General features: G+C 40.2%; 1 protein-coding gene across 8 annotated transcripts in view; it reads right to left on the reverse strand.

The window, feature by feature from the left end:
* The window catches only part of EBF1 (EBF transcription factor 1), a 376,947-nt gene that overhangs the window by 121,473 nt on the left and 237,067 nt on the right, over positions 1-18,407 (reverse strand). For 4 of the 8 annotated variants that reach the window (XM_039876803.1, XM_039876850.1, XM_039876813.1 and 1 more), the window contains exon 8: positions 8,038-8,179. In XM_039876803.1, coding sequence (XP_039732737.1) covers positions 8,038-8,179 — 142 coding nt within the window. The remainder of the gene's footprint in view (positions 1-8,037; positions 8,180-18,407) is intronic. The other 4 variants (XM_039876822.1, XM_039876871.1, XM_039876831.1 and 1 more) reach the window with 1 other exon arrangement.

The following is an 18,407-nucleotide window of genomic DNA, read 5'->3' on the forward strand; positions in this document are numbered from 1 at the left end:
TCCTTCTTATCTTGCCAGCCCTGTAGACAACATGCCGGTCATCAAATAAAATCAGCATTTTCTTTATTGGACTAGCAGAATGTGGTATTGCCATGGGAAAAATAGGTCATTGGAGGAAAATGAACTATAAGGTAAATATACTCAGTATGCCCATAAAAAAAAAGATATGCTCTGGGCTAACTTTTGAAAGTTCTATTTATGATACCAGCATAATTGCCTTCTTTGTACTGAGAAAAAAAATAAGAATAGTGGGATAGAAGATGTAAGAATTTAAGCACAGTGGATAGAGCAAATAGCGGAGGGGACAGACTCTGAAGTAAGAACCCTAGATCTGCTACTTATTTGCTGCGCATCTCTGGACAAGTTACTTAACCTCTCTTTAGCCTCTGTTTCCTCATCTTGCAGTGGGGGGTGTACAGCATAATAAGGGCCCAATGAGTGTTTATTGTCATTATTCTCAGTACTACTATTATACAGAGCTACATGGTTAGGTAGACCTAGAGTCTAGTCCCAGACCTAATTCTGATTAGTTTTCTGGCTTTGGGTAAGTTACTGACCCTCTCCAAAGCCCAATTTTCTCATCTGTAAAATGGGGATAATAATTATTATTGCTCATTAGATTTATTGAAAGATTTGGTAAGATAATATAAGCAAAATGATTACCATAGTGCTGATACATAATTAATGCTACAGACAATGTTAGTTGATATTAGTCCAAAAACAACAGCAATGATGATAATGATGATGATAATACATATTACTACCTGGCCTGATCATCAATAAGCAGGACAGCAATGTCAGGGCACTCTTTCTCCTTTGTCAGCAATGCTGTTGGTGGTATCACATGCAAATAAGGATAACAGAGATCACCTGCTTTGCAGTGACCTGTGGCTCGTGAACTCTTTAATCTGCCTGATGCTGAGAGCTTGCTGGCTACCAAGGCGCCAGTGTTAGGATTTCCGGCGTTACCTGCTTTATGGATTACTCAGGGGATACACGGAAAATCACTCTTGACTTACATCCTTGTTCATTATCTTGACTTCTTGCCGTGTCCTTTCTATCGCAAGGGAAGACAAAAGACATCTTCCCCACTGCTCAAAGAAAAAAGCCTGATTTGATGTTTGAAAATCTGGGGCCTCCGTGCTCTATTTTATGACACATCTGGATATTCTTAACCTTAATGTTCTGTTCTTGCATCTGTCTTGCTTTCTCAAGTAGGAAAATCAATTGATAAGATGTAATGTGCCACCCTCAGTAACAAAAGATGATGCTGATATTTTTCTACTTAACCTTGACCCTTCTTCACCTAAATGCTCTTGCTAAAGTGGGCCTGGCTGGAGTTCTGGACCAAAACCAGGCACATGAAGGGCTGTTGGTTGTCTAAGTGTAAAGCACCATGTCATTCATCCTCTGCCCTTGTGTTTTGAAGGTGCATTTCTGTCAGGACACTGCAGCAATTTTACAGACGTTCTTCTCGTGATTACTGAGATCCCAGAGACCCCACCAGCCTAGGCCAGCCTGAACCAAACAGGCATTGTGGGTGGACCCCCAGCCTTCCAACATCCTATGTAACCCAGGGACCATTTAGATGTGCAACTCCTGAAATTCACGCTTGTCCAGTAAACCATGAACAAATACAGAGAGCACACAATGGATTTTAACAGGAATGAGCTATATGAGCAGGTTGCATCCCCTCGCTAGGTCTCAGTTTCCTTCTCTGGACAATGAGGAGATATCGTAGATGGCCTCCCATACCCCCATGGCTCTTCACGCAGCACGAGCTGTGACTCAGCTGTTGACCACGGTGAGAGAGGAGAGTGACATTGGGGAGGGTACATTTCTCTTTTTTGTTTATTTTCACTTATCTAATTTTAATTTTGTTGGGGTCGGACAAGTAATACACAATTCATAAGTCAAACAGCAACAGCAGCTCTCTAGTCTAAAAGCTTTAAAAAAGTGAGTCTCCACAAGTGCAAAAAGAAGTCAATGGCAAACTCTTTCTAAGCCACTCGTGAAAAAAAGTGAATCGACATGCCAAAACCATCTAGAAAAATAACTCTCAAATGCTTGAGTTTCTTCCTATTTTGAACACATGCACTATTGAGAGAATGAGACGTGATTGGGGGTGATGGCTTCAGGGCATAGCCAACTCCCCGGTAAGCTTCCAGGGCTGGCAGGGAAGGGCAAAGTTATAAAAAGCTCGGAGCAATCGGGCCCTAGGCTTTCACCGCACACTAGCGGTTCGTGTAATTGAAACTGAGTTCGTCAAAGCCCTGCTCAGTGGGTCCCCCCCCACCATTTCACAATTGCCACTGACCATCCCAGCAGCCCATGTGGGCCTGTGTGCCCTGGCCCTTGGCAGCCACCCCAGCCTTGTCTCGGGGTCACCCTCCCGGTAGCCGGGAACAACAGGAGCCATCCCAGTGTCTTTCAGTACTTTGAACTCAATAAGCAATAGCCTTTGTATATGCTGTTCCCTCTGACCGGGAATTCGTTTCTATCCTCTTTGCCTGGTGAAAACTTATTTATCTCTTGGGTTTTAACATAAATGTAATTTTTCTCAAAGAAGGCTTCCCTGACACCTCACTCCTCCTCACTCCTTTTATGGTCCTTATGGACAACTCTAATGAGTTAGTTGTAAGTTCTATTTAACATCTTTGGCCTCCATTTACATCACAAAGTCTATGAGGACAGGAAATGAATCTGCCCTGTGCTACTGCACCTAGCTTAGTGTCTGGCATGCTACTGCATGTTTAGTATGAATGAATGGAGGGAGGGATGATTTGAAATCCACCTTGCTGACAATGTATTCCTTGGCTGGAGAGCCAAAGAAAGGGCTCTACTAGAAATAGCCAGTTAATTTATCTGTTCTTCTGAAGCCCTGTCCCTCCAAACGTGCCTCCTGAAGAAGGTGCAAGACCAGGGAAGGCAAGTGTCGGTGGCTTCAGTTCAGAGGACCAAAAAATAGTACATGCTAAGAGGAGTTCTAGAGGTGGCCCAACTCAGCTGTCATTGATCACATACAAAACTACAACCACAAAAGCAAAGTAACCTTTCCAGAGTCATACAGCTAGTTAAAGGCAGAGTTGGGACCAAAATCCAGCACTCCAGTCAGACAGCCTGATCCTCCTTCCAGCCGATACTGACTGGCCACTTCTGAGGCTCTCGTTACACAGAAGGGAGAAGAGCAGGCCTCTCCCTTCTATTGGAAGCTCTACACTGTCTCTCAAGGAGTAATCTCCCTATCTTTCTCCACACGTCCATAAAACAACAAATTTATGTGCAGCTGGGCACAGGGAGTCAATGGGGCTGGATACCCAGGGGTAACCAACGGAAGCAAAAACTGCTTCTGTCTGGAGCAAAAGGATTAAAGGAGGTCAAATGCTAAAGAGCAAGGATAACACCATATTGTCAGGGACAGCTGGAAGGGGACACTACAATGGAAAGGTCAGAGCTAACTGGCGGTGGGGAAAATCTGGTTCTATTTCTCTAACACCGTAATTGGAGCAAGGAGAAGGGCCCAGGGATTCTATCACCACTCTTTCTTCTACAAAGTATTTTTAGTTTAACCAAAGCCCACTTTTGTTTTGATTTGATTTATTTTGGGATCCTGGCACATTTACACTTCACATCTCAATCTTTATAATTGCTTTGAAGGGAAACTTAATTCATTCGTATCTGATGCCCACGAAAGCTAAATTTCCACTGTTTTCCATTTTTAAAAAGCGGGGGTGTTTAAAATCTACATTTGAGCCAAGAAACCAAGTAGGACCTTAGGTCAGAACTCACGAACATAAAAATGTTCATCTTCTAAAAACTCTTGATTAATACTTCTACTGATTTTCCAAATAAACATGAAGATTGTACAAATTCATAACAATAAAAAATAACTCTAAAGCTGAAGAACACCCAGTTGGGGCCTTAAGCCCACTCCCAGACAGGGCACCTCCTGATGGCCAGCTGAGCTCCCTGACTCGCTCACTTCCCCAGGGACCAGGGAGGAGGCAAGTCCTCCAGGGGTCTAGAAGGGAGAGAGAGAGAGTGAAGAGAAGAAGGGAGGAAGGGAGAAAAACACATGCACGCCAAAATAAAAGTCCCCTAAAAAATGAGCATTTAAATGGCTTGTCAGATGGCTTCCTGACAGAGCCACTAGAGTGTATGCACAGGCATTTGCATAAATGCTGCCGGTGAGTTCACCATAGCTGCGAGCGCTAATGGTACATAAAGTAATTTAGTCACTTCTCCCGGCATTCTATGTCAGAATGATGAGCACCGGCACTTTGCCTTGTTGCATATTAGATCATTAGATAATAAAGTGTTAGTGCATGCAAGCTGACAGGGTCCCTGCTCTGTAGCTTTGTGAGGGCACCACATTTTGCCATGGGGTAAAAAATAGAGAAACTGATGCCACGATTGGCCTTAAATTCAAGTCAACACAACCTGAAACTCAGGAGAACAATAGAACATCAACACTCCCCAGGCCCTTTGAAGATCCCAGCACACAGTGATGGGAAGACAGGGTGGGCACTCCAGCCAGAGTTGTATGTACATTACCACTGGGGGTGACAATTCAGTGTCTTTGGTCCCAAGCCTACGCTTTTTCAAAAATTAGAACCCCGAGAGCAGTTACGTGACGTTCTGAGGCTGCCTCTCTCCCCAACTGTACATCTTCCATAAAGTTATTGCTTAAAGTGGAAATCTCACTAGCTTATAGTGTCCCATAAATATCTAGCCAAAGAAAATCTCACTATTTTGAATGAAGAAAAAAAAAAGAGAGAGAGAGAGAGAGAGCAATTACCACAAGCTACAGCATGCAGAGATTCACCTTTTTTGGACCATACGAGACTCTATAAAATAAATTTGCCTTTGTCAGTTCTCCTACCTGACATACAGGACAGTTATTTGAGCACAAACGTTTGCGAGTCTGAGAGTCACACAGGGAAGACTGCATGGATGTAAAGCATAGTCTCTATCTCTCTTAAATGCAGGAGGATTGAGTCACATAAGAGAACTTTCCTCCAACTGTCTGACAAGCAGGATATAAATGGAGATGTGCAGAGTAACTCAAAATAATTCAGGCTACCTATAAATGAGATGGTGAAAAGCCCAGAATGAGGGGAAACGAAGGCTCCTACAGGTCACCTAAAAGGCGAAGATATTTGGCATGTCTCACTGTACAGCAGCTGTTGGAGGTGGGGGTGCGGGAGTGGTGGGGCCGAGGGGTGAGGCGTGGCTCTGTAAGTCTTAAATAGGGCAATTTCAAATAAGATTTTTCAATAGCAAGATAAAGTATTATCATACCCCCCAAATCAACATGAATTAGCATCTAGGTCCACTCCCACACATCACCAATGAAAGAGTCCACAGTCACCCTTTGCTGAGTAGATATTTATGTAGCTATCATAATGAAGTGTCTACATGAGTGGGTGGTTATGTGTGGTTGGTCGATTCATTCTACAGAGAAGCATGTTTCCATGTTACTGTCATTACTAAGAAACCTTAAGGAAGCATCTGCCATTTTATTCTTCTGGAGACAAGAGAAGTAAGGCTTTGGAGAGAGGGAGGCCCCTCGTTAAAGGAGGTTAGGACATACCCACCCCTCCAATGACGATTAATCATTAATAAATAGTGAAATGCCAACATTTTCTTGAATAATATGGCAATAATAACATGGCCATTTGTGGACTGGTAAACTGGAACAGAGGGATAAAATGTTGTCTTTAAAATTTCGAATAATATGATATTGCAACTTACATATTTATACGTACATCTAGAGGTGAGAATATCTGAACTGGGAGGCAATTTAGAGATATTTTAATCCAGAGACTCCAAACTATTGGCCTGTGGCTATATTCCTCCTAAGTGACATTTTTCCCCCTCTCCTCTCTTCAAGGTTTAAAAGTTTTGTCATTAGTTACCAACAATTAAAAACTAAGAAAGTTTTAATTCTTGGCCAAAATGGAACATCTGGCTCCACTGGGCTCTTACGCCCCTTGGTGACAACTGCCTGGGGCTGGGAGCAGCAGAGCATGAACTTGCCTTTCTTCCGCAGTCCCCACCCAGCCCACTTCCCCTATGTGACCTGCCCCCACCCAAGGCACACATTTTCACCCTGCCCCCCACTCCCCTCCACAGATCATCACCTTCACTTTGCCTAGAAGGAACCTAAGGATCTCCAAAAGTAAATTGACTTGTCCAAGGTCACACGAAGGCTAGACATGAAACTGAAAACTGAATTTAGGTTTCCTGACTCTTATTTCGAGACTCTTTCCTCCACCTCATGATGCACAATAATGTTCCTGACCTTCATTCACTAGAGTACCCTTTCTAGCAGGTGGTTTTTGTTAGTTCGTGTTGTGTTCTTTTGTTGAGGGAGGACTTGCATGGTGTCACGAGCTCTCTCCCCAGCTTCTCGAAAGCAGGAACGGGGGCTGAGTGTGGTCTTCACTTGGAGCACATTTTGAAACTGTGAACCCATGACTGGCACATTTCAAAGTGACAGTCAAGTCTGTCCCCGGACAGGGCAATAACTAACCAGTCACAGTCAAAAAGAAGATGTTAGCTTTTAGGCCAGTGCTCTCTAAATTGTGCCCACTGAGTATGTACCTATATTTCCTTCTTCCTTTCACCTAAATATCTCTAGTCACACAATGCCTTAACTGACTTCAAAGGTATTAAAAAGACAACATTACTATAAAGTGAGGATCAGAATAATTTTAAGAACAGAAATGGAACTAGGAACATAATCATGAGCAGGTGTTTTAGATGGCCTCCTGCAAAAAGTAATATCCATCCATCTCTGCACTAATGAAACCACAAAAAAGCACCTTTTGAAAGATGATGGTTTACCTTAAAATCACTGTAAAGCTGGATGTTGTGAAGAATCCCTTCTAAGAATGTTACATCTGGCTAACTAATAAAAGTACAGTTTGTGTATTCCTTAAGCAGAGAAAAAAAATCAGGCAAAAAATGAAGACAGTGGTGTGTTTATTAAACTGGGATGCTGGCGGGGAAGGGAGTTTTTTCTACCTTATGAACTACATCATGGACTGCTCAAGACACTTGGTGATCTGTATGGTAGTGTTTAAAAAAGAATCCTGCTGATCTAGCAAACTGGAAAGTGAAGTGGGGAAATGAATTAAGAGTTTAATTTGAGGAGATTGGAGAAAATCTAGCATACTATTGGTACTCAGTAGTCTCAGTCACTGTTTCTTGGATGGAGTAATGGATAGATGAACAGATGAATGATGGATGGATGGATGGATGGATGCATGAAAAATGGATGGATGGATGAATGGACGTACAGATGAATACATTACATATACATGTAGCGCAGAAACATTCAGACATACACTCAATTCAGCCTTTTTTCTTTTGAGTGGCATTCACTTTTCTTTATTCAAATTTTTATCTGGTTTCCTCCAGTCCTCTCAAAGGCACAAGTGATTAGCCATAAAATCAAGACAAATGTGATTTCTCCCCACCAAAGTCTACCTACAGAAAGCAGCCTCTATCATATAGCAATGAGGGGAGGGGTAGGTACAGAGCACAGGAGGAACATTTAGTTCAGGCCTCATACTCAGAAAGTGCCTCCGACCTAGACTCTGGATTTTATCCTCAAATGAAGTTAAGTATGTAGTCACAAGCATACACCAGCAGGATTGTAAGGAGGACAGAGTTTATTATACAACCAGGTCATTGTAAACTTAAAATGCATCATGATTTTTGTTTCCCTGCTTTGGCCTTTCTTTATTCTTTTAATCAATTGGAAGCTTAAAATAAAGCAGTGGTGCAGGTTTCCCTCTGTTTCTCAAGAAGAAGGAAAGATACGTCAGCCATTTCTAGGGTACAGAATGTGCAACAAGAAAGTCTGGGACTCAAAGATATTTCTTGTCTTTAAATATACAGCATCAATATTGTTCAACAAGACTCTTGAAATTTGAAATGGGGCAGAAAATGTGGTGGAGTCGGAAGAAAGAAACCAAATAAATTCACAATTAAAGTAGCAATGCCAACCAATGAAAATGATTCGCCTACCATGTTCCAGATAAGAGGGCGTACCTTCCGAGGGGTCAAGCCTCCGAGCCCTCCGCCCGTGCTTGGAGTTATTATGGACAAACATGTTATCAGAGACTGCCAGGACATGGCCATCCACATTGACTGTCGTAGACACCACGACCTGGAGACAGAAGAGGGAAATGAATGAACATTTTAATATAAAAGCACGGAGGGTAATAAACTCAAGTTAAATAAATAACAGCTGGGAGCTGAAGAAAATTGCATAGCTATTTCACATAATAACTGGTGCTTATGCTGTACAAGTCTAACAAGAGGAGCTATTGATGAGGGGGTCTTTGGCATGGAACGCTTTTGATGCAGTTTTAAGTAAAATTGCACAGTTTATAGTTATACAGCAGAAGGTACACTGTTAACCATAATTTTAACAAGAGGATCTTTATTAGCATATTTTTTTACACAAGGGTGGTTGTGTTTCACCTAAATTACCCTTCAGTTTAGACACTGAAGCAGATATCACAGTTGATCATGCAAATAAAAATCTTTTGAATCTTTAAAATATTTCCCCCCCTACTGTGTCAGGGTTAAGAGGATAGAGAAATGAAAAAGAGAGTGTTCAGTGAGAGCTGGGATGTAGCTTTCTCTCCTGGATATCTTTTTGGGGTTTCTTGTACTTTTTTCTTCTCACATTGGTTTAGCTAATCAGACCAAAGCCCCTTGCACCATCACCACCCCCTCCCCCCAAAAAATCTCTGCTCATTAACAGTCTTCAATCTGTATTTTAAAGCCAAAAAAAAAAAAAAAATGGTGGCACTGGTCCAAGGTACAATTCAGATACCCTGGCCACCTCATAAACTGACTCTGAAGCTGGTTTGCCAGAAAGGACATGAGCAAAGGTGTTTTCTCAGAGAATTTCGACTAAAACAATGAGAAGAAATGACCTACACTTCTCCTTATATTAAATAGGGAAGAGGATTAAAACTGAAACCCACAGAGATATGTTTATTCATGCGACCTCTTACAACCAAATATAATAATTGTCTGTAATTGCAGCTTCGGCTCCCACCTCATGCTTTGACATGGGAAACAGCAATCAGCCAGCTCCCGTTTAATCCACCTATTATGTTGACTAATTAACTTTGCTCGACAGTTTATTTCTTCCTCCATTATCAGCCCCTGTCAGCCGCAAGCACCCTGCAGCATAGGGGGGACCTCGGGCTCTTTGATTGATCACCGATAGATTGACATGCAGATTAATTTAATTAGAATCACCTCACTTGAGAAATGAAAGACAATGGCAAGAGGGCTAATAGATCTGCTCTCATAATGAGGCGAACCTCCAGAGCCAAGGCTGACGATTTCTGATTTATTTTGCTCAATTCCCCAGTTGCTTGGGAAGACTCTCGCTTTAATTGTTCTTGGTTTTGAGAGGCATTAGCCTCTGAAGAGGTGAAATGGTTTACAAGGATTGGCACATACTCAGGCCCCTGTTTCTGAGGAAGTCTGTTCTCCAAGTTGGTGAAAGGAGGCACTGACTTCGAGTCTTGGGCAATGTGGCAGTTTCGCCACCTGAGTTGGGCAGAGGGGAAAATGGGCTGGGCCTTGACTGACACCTGCGAATTGTCAGCCCTGCCTGGTCCTCTTTGTGGGCCCCTATTGCCACCAACGCCTGCCATACTTAAAAGTTCCACTGTCCCCAGCTTTGACCTAAAAGCATCCTGGAGAAATATGGCAGATTTCCTCTCCCACTGCCTCAAAGATGGCAACAAACTAAAGGCAGCGAGCACACTGCTCTCGATAGAATCATGGGGTTGGGTTGATTTGATTGACTGATTTGATCTAGGCCCATCTCTCTGCTCACTTGAGGTCCTGCCCCTTGCATTAAGCTCCTAGAATCTCTCAGACCTGGATGTGGAAGTCAGGACATAGTCTCTGTAGTCATCCCACTCTGGGGCCTCCCCGGGATGACAGAAGGGGAGGGCTTCCATGTGGTCCCCTTAAGTCCTTTCTCAGTGCCCTTGCCTTGACTGCCAGCAGGACCTGAGCCCTCCCAATTTTATTTTTTAACTCTGTTTTATTAAAATGCAGAGTAAACAATGAGAGTATTCTCCTTAGTCATTGTGAAACCCAAAATTCCGGCTAGGGCAAGTCGTTCAAGGGAAGAATCCGTAAGTTCAAAGGAGCAGTTTGCAAAGTAGTTTTGTTCTTTCTTTATGATTAACCAGATCTGATACAGCCTGAAGCTTATGTGTATGTCTCATCAACTGTAGATTAATTTAAGAGAAAAAGGAGATGGAGGAGGAAGAGAAGGGGAAAAAAAAAAGGTCTACAGTTTTATTTTCAGAGTATTATGTGTGGTGACAGAGTCCATATTATTTAAGGCAATAGAAACTCACTTTTCTTTTTAGTTAGGGAGATGACTTCGTGGGACATCTACAATTATATAACAGAGCTGGGTCTTTCAAAGAAATTTTGATTTACTGCGAGACCACAATTGAGTGGTCACTGGAGTCGTTAGCTGAAGAAGCTATAAAAGGAATCCCAAACGGTCTGTTTTCAGTGTCAGGAAATACAGAAAGTGGTTATGCTAGATGTCTGTCTTAAGAGAAAAAAAAGCCATGACAATTCACCATGCACCTGTAAGACAAAGCACCACAGGCTTAAGGCTTAAAATATTCAGTACCGTTTAAAGACATTTCCATCTAATTCTTATATTGAACAAAAATGATAAAAACTGTTAAGGAAAAAAAAAAGCTACACCCTATGTGTCTTTTTCTTGACAAAAGAAAAATCAGCAAGACCACATGTGTGATAGAATCATTTCATTGAAAGACCAATTAAAACTGGAGAAAGATAACACAGAGGCTCTTCATGCCTTTAATTTCTAGAAAACACCTAATATGTTCCTCAAAGACTCATGACATAATACATTTTTAACTTCCCTATCCCCAAATAATTTCTCTCATTCTGATTTGGAAATGATAGGATATATTTAAATAAAATATATGCTTCAATTAATCCACAGAGCAACTTGTAAATATTTAAAAATCTGTGAAATGCAAAGTGGGCACCGAAGTGTCTTTTAAAAAATAGGCCCATAGTAGGAGGGAAAAGGGCCTTTACAGTCTAACACGAGATTAATGAGGTGCTGACATATTCACGCAGGCAAGGGGACAGACAGGCCTGCCAAATCTTCAACCTTCCCAAATTTTGTCAACAAGCTCAGCTTGAATTCGGGACAGATAAACATGGAAAATGATTTTACACTGGGCTCCACCACCCCTTCCCTCTCTGCCCACTTCTTCGTTCTCTTGCCCAGGGAAAGAGATGAAGGGAATTTGAAGACCAAGAATATTTAGAATTTTATGATATCTGTTATAATGAAACCTTTACTCTCTAGAATCACACTGTCCAATACAGTAACCACACACTATTTAAACTAATTAAGTCAAATTTAAAATTCCATTGTTCCTGAGTCTGCATAGCCACATTTCAAGTGGTCAGTAGCCACATGTGGCTAGAGGTTACTATATTGGACAGAGCAGATATAGAATATATCTATCATTGTAGAATGTTCAATGGGACAGTGCTGCTATAGAATGGTTTTAAAATAAATCGTTCCAATTTATTCATGAGGATGTCTAAATTACATCTCCCGAAATAAGTATTAGTCTAGGTAGGCATGTTTAGGGCTGTGTACATGTGTATTTTTAAGAATCAAATTTCTATTTGGGGGAGGGGTGTAGCTTTTTAATCTAGAGATGGGATGATGGATTCTCAGTGTTTTCCATGGTTCCTTCTATCTGGGTTCAACCCTCCAGGTGAGAGATTCAGTGTGATGGGATAAAAATGGCAGAAGAAAAGTCTGCAGCTACCCATGGACTTCAGAGGTTTAACACTGATATTTTCAATTTCTTGGCTCATCTCAGTGGATCAGAATCTTCTCTGTTATATCCTGGACCTAGATATCCATAAAGATTATTATTTTTACTATTTCTCTTTCTCTATTTAAAATTGGAAAAAAGTCAACACAAAATTTATTAATCTTGACTCCTAAGCTTTACCGGTTGATGTGACTTTGGCCAGGTTAACTTAACCTTTCTAAGTCTCAAATGGAAATAATAGTAGTACCTAACTCATAAGGTTACTGCAAAGCTGACATTATTTAAAGTGCCTAGTGTGGTTCCTGGTTCATATTGAGCACTCAACAAATGTTAGTAACAGTACTTATGTAGTCGTAGCTTTGTTGGTGATTCTCAGCAAAAGGTTCTAGAGAATGTGTCCGGCTGATAATCCAAAGCCTCTTGATTGCCATAAAGAGGACCCAGAACAAAGAGTTATTTTAAATACAAAGATACAGAAATTATTTATTCTATGTTCACTGCTCTATCAGTCTAACAATGAAACAATTTTAAGGACTTTTGTGCTCATGACATATAATAATATAATTTAAGCCTCTTGTGAATTATAGATTTTACTGATTTATGTAATTTTGCTTTCTAGAACCCATCTGCATCTTAGTCTGTCACATTCTAGGCTTGAAACTAAATGAAATCTTACTGCTTTGAAAATAGTCTATAAATTAGACATTTTATCAATTCAGTTTAGTTTTCCCAATATTTTATATGAATGAAGGGTTCTCTGGAAGTATTGTTGTTGATTGGTATTTTCTTGCTATCATGCTTCAGGCTGTCCCTCTTCCCTTCATAGCAGGCAGAAGACCTTGTATATCCCAACTATATTATCTAAGATTCATGAAGCATAATCTCTGTTTCATGAGCAGATTTTCAGACATAAGCAGCTAAATTCATTAATGGTAGAAGATCAAATTAACAAAAGTAGCAGCTCAAATGGGAGATGGGATTATGACAAAAGCCACCAAGAGTTGAAATCTGTACCTTTAAACAATTCTACAACAAATAGGCAATCAGGGAAAATATTCGAACATAAATATATTTTCAATACTTAAATTTAGAGTATTTTAGTAGTAAGTACCTCCCTCCAAAAAAAGAACCACTTTAGCAAGTTAATTTTAAATGATTATTATTTTTTTAATTACAAATTTTAGCATTCAATGCTGATATATAGTAACTCAGTGTAAGGGAATTGATGCTAAAGTTGGTCGTTACATGGCTTCTTTAACTCTGGGTTTAGTACATGAAATAAAAGGCATTAAGCAACATTCCACGGAATAATACACAGCAATAAAAAGAAACAAACTGTTGATACACATGGATGAATTTATAAAGAATTATTCCAAGTGAAAATAGCCAATCTCAAAGGTTTCATACTATGTATTATGGGCTGAATTATGTTCTCCCCTGCTTCTCCCCCTCCCCCCACCCCGCCCCGCCAAACAAAATTCTTGTATTGAAGTCCTAACTCCTAGTACCTCAGAATGTAAATATATTTGGAGACAAAGCCTTTAAAATAATGATTTAGTTAAAATGAGGCCTTTGGAGTGGGTCCTAATCCAATCTAACTGGTATCCTTCTATGAAGAGGAAATTTAGACAAAGAGAGACACCAAGGTGTGTGTATACATGCAAAGAGGAAAGACCATGTGTTGACACAGCAAGAAGGTGGCCATCTGCAAGCCAAGGAGAGAGGTCTACGAGAAAATCAGCCCTCCCGATATCTTAATCTTGGACTTCCAGCTTCCAAAACTGTGAGAAAATATATTTCCATTTTTAAGCTACCCCATCTGTGGTATTTTGTTATGGCAGCTGTAGCAAACTAATACACTGCACAATTCTATTTACATAACATTCTTGAAATAAAATTTTAAAAATAGAGAACATATTAGTGGTTGCCAAGGGTTAGGGACAGAGGAAAGATAGATGTGGCTACTGTAAAAGGATAATAGAATGGATGCTTGTGATAGAAACGCCCAATATCCTGTCTATGGTGACAGGAATATTAGACCATATGATAAAATTTTACAGAACTAAAAACACATATACACACAGATGACTACAAGCAAAACCAGAGAAATTTGAATAAGATGGGTGGATTTATCAATGTGTATATCCTGTATGAATACTGCATAGAACAATGTAGTATTACTATAGTTTTGTAAAATGTTACTATTGGAAACTAGGTAAAGGGTACACAGGATCACTCTATATTATTTCACACAACTGCATGTGAATCTAAAATTATAGCAATAAAAAGTTCAACTAAATAAAAGGTATCAGCAATCAAGATATCCTTCCATGAGTGAATGATAGACAAACTTGCAATCCATAGAATGGCATATTATACAGCAAAAAAAGGAAATGATCTATCAAGATACAAAAAGCCACGGAGGAACCTTAAATGCATATTACTAAATGAATGAAGCCAATCTGGACAGACTATATAGTGTATGGTTCCAACTATGTGACATTGTGGAAAAGACAGAAGTATGGAGAGAGTAGAAAGATCAGTGGTTGTCAGGAGTTTGGGAGGTGAGGGGTATCCTTCTAAGAAGAGGAAATTTGGACACAGAGAGATGAATAGATAGAGCACAGATGATGTTAGGGCAGAGGAACTATTCTATATGATGCTTTAATGGTGAATGTATAATATCATGCAGTTGCCCAAATCCATAGAACGTGTACCATCAAGCGTGAACCCTAGTGTAAACTATGGACGTTAGTTGACAATAATGTATCAATATTAGTACATCAATTATAAGAAATGTGTCACATTAATCAAGATGCTAATAATAGGCGAACTAGAAGAGGAATTAAGGGAGTCTGTGGGAGCTCTCTATACATTCCCCTTATTTTTCATTTTTTTGTAAACCTAAAACTACTCTCCAAAATAGTCCATCCCATCAAACTTCTACAGGACCTCACACAGCCCACACTCTCCACCCTACCTGTCCTCTGAACCACTCTTTACCGACTCTTCCATTGTTAGCATCACAGGAGACCCAAGAGATCAGCCAACATAATGGCTTCCAACAAACAGTTTTCAAATGTAGTGATGGGAATAATACTGCAGAGAGGGAATCCTAAATTCATCCATAGCGAGGCTGCATACTAAAATCATATTCAGTACATTTCCGTTGTTGAAATGGGATCAGATCATCTCCCTATGGAAACATGGGTTATCTTGTGCACACAAGAAGCTCTGAATTGGTAGTTTCACATGGCTTCGAATAATTTTAAAATAGAGAGAGTGAATCTTATTCAATAATGCCATTAGGTTGAACAACACATCATCACATGAAGTTCATAAGAGAAAACATCAAAAGGAATCCCCAGCTGTCATGACACTGTAAGTTTGTCCAATATCTCCTTTTAAAGCTTGGAAAACTGAGGCCCAAAAGTATTAAAAACATCCTCAAGGTCATAGGACAAATTAAGAGCAGCAGCAAGCTTGAAGGTAAACTTGCAGACTCCAGGTCCACAACCCGCAACAGCCTCCAGCCTCCCAATCCACTCACCTGGCTTGAGTCCACCCTCCCGAGACTCTCCTGGTATTTTCCAGTACACATCTCTAGCGTCTATGTGGCTGACTACACTTAAGTATTATTTACATTAAAATGGTCTGCAGCAGTTAGGTCTTCATTAACTTTGTCCTTTAAAATATCCTTGACTGATAGGGAATGAGATATTCTCTAAAACCTGCCTGATTGCTAGTTTCTCTCTGGTTGAAAGATCCCAAATAAGTCATTAAAAATTATGAAGGACGCATGAACCTACAAGATGTAACAGAGTGGAACTGAAGGAATAAGGGCGCGAGTAACTGAATTAAATTCACACTTTAAGGCTCAGGGCAAAAATAGCTCTTCTTTTAACAGTTAGACGAGAACAGACACCCCTAACACTTATGCTAAACTAATTTGGTCTTTTGGAAACTAAACTCACCTTCTATACCCTGAACTGTGACACATGCTAGACATAAAAAACTCATCAGTGATCTGAGCCTGGTTTCCCCCTCTCTGGATCAGGATACTTTTGATGATCTTGACAGTGTCATTGGCATTTAAATGGTGCTCTCAGTTATCTCACGGGCCATTTTAAGTAGCAGTGAGCCAAAACACACAAAATTGCCATGTATGCTCTCCACCAAGGGGACTATGGCACATGGATGTTGAAATCAGGAGAAAGAAAATAGCATATTGGTCAACAGCACAGATTCCAGGGTCAGACAGTTCTGAGTCTGAATCTTAAATTCATCACTTACTAGTTAGTTGCCTTAGATAAGTCACTTAATCATAGGAATAAGTTGTAAGCCTACTATGTACCAGCCAGTACTCTATGTATTGGAGAAGCTGCAATGAAAAAGGCCGATAAAGTATTTGCCCACCAAGACCTTCGTTCTTAGCAGGAGAAGAAGGGGGTTGTCAGACAATAAGTAAGTGAGCAATGAAAGCAAATTTCAGAATAAGAAAAGGTTTAAGAAGAAAATAAAATAGGGAGGGGGCAATGCCTAGGTGGGAGCTATTTTTGATTGGATGATTACAGAAGGCCTCTCTGAGGAAGTGACATTTTCGCTGAAATCTGAGTAAGAAGAAGTATCAGCCATTCGATGAAGTGACAGAGAAACTTCCCAGGGAGATGGAATAGCAAGTGCAAAGATCCTGCAGCAGGAATGAGTTCAGTGTATTTGGGAAAGAGAAACGAAGGAAGAGAAGGAAGGCTAATGTGCTTATTTGGAGCAAAGTAAACAAGGGAAGGAGCAATAGAAAAATAAATAAGGGGATACATGTGAAACACTTAGTGTCTCACACATAATAAAGCTCTACAAGTTACAACTTAAAAAGTGGAAGAATATAATAATATTTTTTTGTTGGTAAGTCTCAGTAAGTATTGGTATCCTCAGAATCAATACCCAATGGCAACACTGATCAAACCGAACACTTTTCTATCTATCCTTTAATGTATTTTACATTTTTTTCAATAACGACTGTACTTAATGTAGAAATTTATTTCCTCTAAGTGCAGAGCTACCACTCAACAAATCCAGTTCATAAGGATTCCTTCTCAATGATGCACAGTTTCTGCCAAGGCCCAGCATAAGGCTCATGCCAAGATACATATTTGCCCAATAAGCCGTAATGGTTTAATATGTCAGGTTGAAAATCCACCATTTGTATTTACCATGTTATGTGAATTAATCCTGTATTCTGAAACTATCATTAGAGCTGCTTTCAGTATAATTAATCAGTGTGGTGCATCTTGAAATTATTCTGTATGAAGAGAGTGATTGCAGCTCGGGCCCCTAGCATTCTGTTGGTAAAGAATTTAATTGCAAGATGTGCTATTTGTCAAAACAATATAAGACGAAGAGTGGGGGAAAGTGGCAGAGAAAGAAACGGGATGAGAACATTTCCTTCCTTATTTAAGTGCCTTTCCACGCGGACTGAAAATGCAGAGGTTGGGTATGTATTTTAAGAATCTTCTAATGATACTCTATAACATATTGATTCAGAGCGTCTTCGGGTTTTTGAATACATAACAAGCATCCTCCAAAATTTATAGAATTCACCAAAATAAAAAAGGAGACAGAGAGTTGCCCTCTAAAGTCACTTCCCATGTCATTTTTAAAAGAACATACATTTTGGGAAGGAATTTGGGCTGAATAGCCTGGTGGTTTCACCCTATATTTTCTATCCCCGACTTAAAATGACTCAGAAGGGAAGGGAGATGCTTCGTCTCTTCAGATAAACATGGATTCTGGGCTTGCTGATCTCTCTGCTCAGGAAATTCTTCGGGCTTGTCTCAAGACGATTTATTCTTATCCTTTAGCTCTGAGCTTAAATCTTATCTCCCCAGAAGCTTTCCCTGGTCACCCACTCTAAAGAAGGTTCCCATCACCCACTGCACAGTTATTCTCTCTCATAATATCCTGTTTAATTTTCTTTAGAGCAATATTTACGATTTTTAATGATATGCAATTATTAATTTGTATACATTTGGATGCTGATGGTAATTGTTCTGTACACATCTGTTTTCTCTTCTTCCCGGGCTGCACAACTAGACGTGAGCCGGCCTCCCTTGGTTACATACGGCCACGTGACAGACTTCTAGCCAGTGGGACATGAGCAGACTTGACAAGGATCATTTCTAAGCCCAAGGTTTTAAGTGCCCTTTCATGCACTCTTCACCCTTCAGCTGGTTGAATGGGGACAACTAGGTTCTAAAGAACAGTGGACACACAAAACAAAGAGAGACCAGGTCCCCATATCACTTCCTGGACAAGATTCACTCACGAATAGTAACACCTGCCTGGTACTATTATGTGAGCAAGAAATACCTTCTGTTGTATGTGAGCCATTATATATTCTTTGGTCTATTTGTTATAGCAGCTAGTATTATCCTAACTAATAGACCCCAACTAGAATACAAGTTTCATTAGAACAAACTCCCTGTCTTTCTTGTTCATCACAATATACTC

Source organism: Pteropus medius, unplaced genomic scaffold (genome assembly GCF_902729225.1).
Source record: "Pteropus medius unplaced genomic scaffold, Ma_sr-lr_union100, whole genome shotgun sequence".
In the NCBI taxonomy this organism is placed as follows: domain Eukaryota; kingdom Metazoa; phylum Chordata; class Mammalia; order Chiroptera; family Pteropodidae; genus Pteropus; species Pteropus medius.